Raw genomic sequence first — 4994 nt, 5'->3', positions numbered from 1 at the left:
ATGATGGACTGTCGTTTCTCTTTGCTTATTTGAGCTGTTCTTGCCATAATATGGACTTGGTATTTTACCAAAAAGGGCTATCTTCTGTATACCACCCCTACCTTGTCACAACACAACTGATTGGCTCAAACGCATTAAGGAAAGAAATTCCACAAATGAACTTTTAACAAGGCACACCTTTTTTATTTGAAATGCAGTCCAGGTGACTACTGTTAGGTTCTAATTTTTCAGAGTAAGTAACTCACGGACACTAGAGAAGCTTAACCAAGTTGAATTCTCCCCAAAGGGTCGTTACAGCTGTAATTCAGACACAGACATGGCTTCCCCCGTGGTGGTATTCAGACCCCACTTTGGGTGGAGTCTCCTCCTCATCTCTAAACATTGCGTCATTCTCGCTAAGCAGGGAACTAAGTCATATGAACCTTCAGCGGTTTCTTCCCTTGTCAGTACTGTCACGGTTGGTTTCCCTGCACTCAGTCCCTCCCAAGCTTCATTATGGCATCCCTCATGTCTCCTTTGTAACTAATGTTCCTATACTCTGAGTATAACAATGTTCAACGTTTACCCCAGGATCCAAGAGTGTGCAAAGCTGTCATCAAGGCAAAGGGCGGCTACTTTGAAGAATCTCAAATATAAAATATATTTTGATTTGTTTAACATTTCTTAATTTTGATGTCTTCATTATCATTCTACAAAGTAGAAAACAAAGGGAAAAACCCTGGAATGAGTAGGTTTGTCCAAACTTTTGACTGGTACTGTGTATCTGTTTTATTTCCTATCTTTTATTCATTCATACAGGTTCTCAGAAATTGAGTTTTTTTTCTGCTGTATGTTATATGTTGAAAATGAGATGTTATATTGTCTTTTTTCAGGATCACAGAGGCCTTTATCAAGGCGAACCCCCACATCCAGATTCAAGGTTCAGGGGGAAAGATGTTCACCATCTCCGCAGCAATAGACGACATGGAGGCCTACACTAAACTCACTGGTCCGTTCAACCCCATAGAAATATAAAGTGTACAATGGCTCTGGTCTGTTCTACTTACCCAGACAACCAGAGCTTTGAGAGTTTTATGCGTCAAGGCTGTCCAAACAGGCTGGGTTTGCCATACCTGTTTTTTTTGTGTGGTACATTCCTGTCCATACAATTACTGCTGGGTTTGGTTTGCATGATTACCTCTCATCTTCCCACGCTCCTTATCACCTTGTCTCTCCCTCTCACCTGTCTCTCTCCCTTTCTCCTCCCTTCCCCTGTAGACAATATGTTTGAGCAGATTCTGTACTCGTCGTCCTCTAAGCTGGCTGAGGCCAGAGAGATCCTTCAAAACATCACCTGCAGACGCCTCTACAAGTGTGTGGGACAGACCCAGACTGAGGTGCGCGTGGAGGTTTCACAGGTGTGTGTGTGCGTGTGCGTGTGTGTGTGTGTTTGGAGAGAGGATATCCTTCCAGGGCTTACTAGCAGAGCTTTCTACGAGATTCATATTATGTGCCTCTCATCCTCGTCTTCTCTTCCCCCAGAAAAAGCTCCTGGAGTGGGCAGGCTGTGTGGCGAGGTCCAGGCCTCGGAATGACCTTAAACATGTTACTCTGCAGCCAGAGGACTTTGTTGTCCATGTGAGTGTCCAGTCTTTTCACCTCAATCAGGGAACTGATTGAATACATTTTACCATAGCCCCCCCGCCTTCTCTATAGGTAACCCTTTGTTACCAGTTGCTCTGTTGAAAATAGGTATCTCTTTGCATGTCCATCTCTACCCCCTATCTTTCTCTCCATCAGATCATCAACATGGACTGGGGTATGAAGGAGAAGAACCCCATCAACAACATGCGTTTCTACTGTAAGAACGACCCAACCAAAGCTTACCAGATCAGCAAGGACCAGGTCACTACTTCAATGCACTTACGTATACCTATTTTAGAATTATCCAATCATTTTTGGAGCTTGGAAACATGATATAAGGCAATTGTTGTTCCTGTAGGTGTCCAAGCTGCTGCCAGAAAGGTTTGCTGAGCAGCTTATCAGGGTCTACTGTAAGAAGACTGATGAGAGGACCATGGAGGCAGCTAAGAAGAACTTTGCCCAGTGGTGTATGGATATGAACTTCTCCAAACCTCAGGTCAGGAGGCCTCGCTCTTTCCTTTATATATCATTTTATCTCAAGCTTTTAGCGTTTTTACATTGTGTGGGGAAGATGACAGTGCAAGGCCAAGCCAGCTAGCTATCACTATCTTACCTGCACCACACAGAGTATTTTTCCTATGTTTAAAATTGACACTGGTATCCCTGTGTGTTTGTGTTCACATTTGTTTAGGATGGAGATGTGATTACACCAGAGGTCACCTAGGACCAGGGGTTGGTGACCACCACCTCAAGAAAATGAGTCAGGCTTTCAGAAGAAGTCTCTTTACTCAGGGTTCTGTTCACTCTGATTCAGTTTTCCAGGGATTAGATCATGTAGTCTTTCTTTTATTTACTTTTGATGTTTTATTTCAAGCGTACATTTTAGGTTTGGTTATCTTAACGTTATGCTATTTCATGGTAAGAGAAGTGTAGGAGTATGTGAGTATACATACCTGTTCTCCCAGGCTATGCATGTTGACGTGCCACTATCACACATGGCTCTTTCAGATAGCCAAGCAACGACTTTTACATATTTATCCATCCTGGTGGAAGTTACTCTTTGGACAATCATGCTTTACCTTGTAATACTCCCAAAGCTGAATGGGAACTTATCCTTGGTGTTATATTGATCAACATGCAAACAAACAGGTAACCGTTGTTTGTGTTTCAGGGCATTGTCTTTCTTTTATGCATGGTTTCTACGCTGTTTTAGTTGTTATATACCCAGCTACCATAGTTAGCCTGGTCATGCATATCTACAGTATCTAGACTAAAGTAGGAGTTGGCTAAGCACATACAGATCAAAGATCAGGGTACAATGTAGCTTAATTATCTTCCGAAAAGACACCACTTTAACTGACAAACAATGTTAAGTTATCATATTATCTTTGTTTTCATCCATGTACCCTACTGAGGCAAGCAGCTATCTGTCTAGTGTTTGGTATCATTTGGGAGTCTCGTTATCTTCATTTAAACAACATGAACACAATGTTTACCCTAAAGTCTGCCTCGATGAGCCCACAGCTGTTGATCAGACAGACATGTTTGTTGATTTAAGTTATGCACTTTGTTTTAAATAAATAATATAATTTTGAATGAAAGACTAATGAGGTGGAGAGTCTCACTTTTTGAAGGGTTTTGTAATACAGAATGTAACCGGCCACATCTGCGAAATACAACCCTCTTCTCTGCCTGGCTATCTGAGTTCTGTTTCCTTAGAACTTTGTGTAGAAGACAGCTCTAGCATCCTGAATCCTCAATTTAACCATTATAGGGGTGAACAGAAAACAAATCTCGGTTAACCCAGAACAAAAATCTTGCGTTATTTGATCAGCTGCGTGATTTAGTTCTGGGTCCATACCTATTAGAAATTGGGAGTTCCGGTTTGCGAAGTCTCCACCTCACAAAAGGAAACTCTCAGCCGTAAACCAGATGTAACCTGGATATAGACGTTCCATAAATCGGCATGCGAAAGTGAGTAGATTACCTTGAAAACAATGGTCAGGCATCTTGGACGCAGTTTCCAGTTATTATTCCTCAGTGGAATTACTGCTGCTCCTTATACCAGAGACGGAAGAGGAAGCTGAGACATCCGACTCAATGTTTTCTGATCGGGGCGGGGCCACTCTGGTCTGCTTATTGCCCCTGACCCGCAGAGGTATCCCTGTGTGCTAACACTTACACAGACCGAGACCTTGGGGGGGGTCTATGGTAAACGGCTTGAGTCGTTCATCTTAGGTTATACTATGCATTCCATCCCGTTGTGAGAGGGTCAGTGCTGTCTGGGTTCCTTGGGACATTCCTACCCTAAACCTTAACCCCTAACCTTAACCCTTACCTTAACAATGCTGCTCGCTCAATAGGCCTATTTGGAAGTTGATAACTTGGTAGCCTACAGACAGAATAATCTTCTCTTTTCAGCAGGATCCATTTGCTTTCCAACCTGCAATTGTATTTGAAATATTGCGAAAGCCCTGTTGTAGCTGCATCACTGACAGATTTGCCACATGTTCCCAACTTGTAGGCATGCCTTGTGATTGGGCTACACACAATCCACAGCTATTTTTTTAAATAAGCTATTGATCCTCTCTGGCTAAATTACAGGCCTACTCCTGGTGTAGTAATCTGAATGATTTCATTTCTTTCTGAACAGACAGAAGTAATCTATCACTTAGGCAAATGTATTTTAATGTATCGGGTGCTGCACCAACTCAAGCACCCTTCCTGCGGGGCTATGATTCTATAAGGAAATAAATGATTAAGTGCAACTGCTGGAGAGATAAGAGTTGCAGGCTCGTTTCTATCAGAGCAGAGAGAGAGAGGGAGATTATAGAAACTGAATCTCCTAGTTCTCCCACCACAGCAATGGCCACTCCTTGGTCTATATAAAGTTGTGGCCAAAACTTTTGAGAATGACATAAATATACATTTTCATAAAGTCTGCTGCCTCAGTTTGTATGATGGCAATTTGCATGTACTCTAGAATGTTATGAAGAGTGATCAGATGAATTGCAATTAATTGCAAAGTCCCTCTTTGCCATGCAAATGAACTGAATTCCCCCCCCAAAATTCCACTGCATTTCAGCCCTGCCACAAAAGGACCAGCTGACATCATGTCAGTGATGCTCTCGTTAACACAGGTGTGAGTGTTGACGAGGACAAGGCTGGAGATCACTCTCTCATGCTGATTGAGTTTGAATAACAGACTGGAAGCTTCAAAAGGAGGCTGGTGCTTGGAATCATTGTTCTTCCTTTGTCAACTAGGGTTAACTGCAAGGAAACACGTGCCGTCATCATTGCTTTGCACAAAAAGGGCTTCACAGGCAAGGATATTGTTGCCAGTAAGATTGCACCTAAATCAACCATTTATC

The 4994-nt window shown here is 42.6% G+C and overlaps 1 protein-coding gene across 2 annotated transcripts; it reads left to right on the top strand.

The window, feature by feature from the left end:
- The first annotated feature begins 801 nt into the window (after positions 1 to 801).
- LOC145875877 (deoxynucleoside triphosphate triphosphohydrolase SAMHD1-like) lies at positions 802 to 3230 on the top strand. 2 transcript variants are annotated; one of them, XM_082971688.1, is made up of 6 exons: positions 802 to 988; positions 1258 to 1397; positions 1522 to 1617; positions 1780 to 1884; positions 1982 to 2119; positions 2315 to 3230. In XM_082971688.1, exons 1-6 carry the CDS (start codon positions 934 to 936, stop codon positions 2345 to 2347), a joined length of 567 nt encoding a protein of 188 aa, XP_082827814.1. In that variant the 5' UTR covers positions 802 to 933; the 3' UTR covers positions 2348 to 3230. The 2 variants fall into 2 exon arrangements, with proteins under 2 accessions (XP_082827814.1, XP_082827813.1); XM_082971687.1 differs by lacking the exon at positions 802 to 988 and having other exon boundaries at positions 1007 to 1397.
- Positions 3231 to 4994: the final 1764 nt, after the last annotated feature.

This window comes from Salmo salar, unplaced genomic scaffold (genome assembly GCF_965601325.2).
Source record: "Salmo salar unplaced genomic scaffold, fSalSal1 ptg000378l, whole genome shotgun sequence".
Lineage (NCBI taxonomy): Eukaryota > Metazoa > Chordata > Actinopteri > Salmoniformes > Salmonidae > Salmo > Salmo salar.
This window is presented reverse-complemented; position numbering and strand designations above follow the sequence as displayed.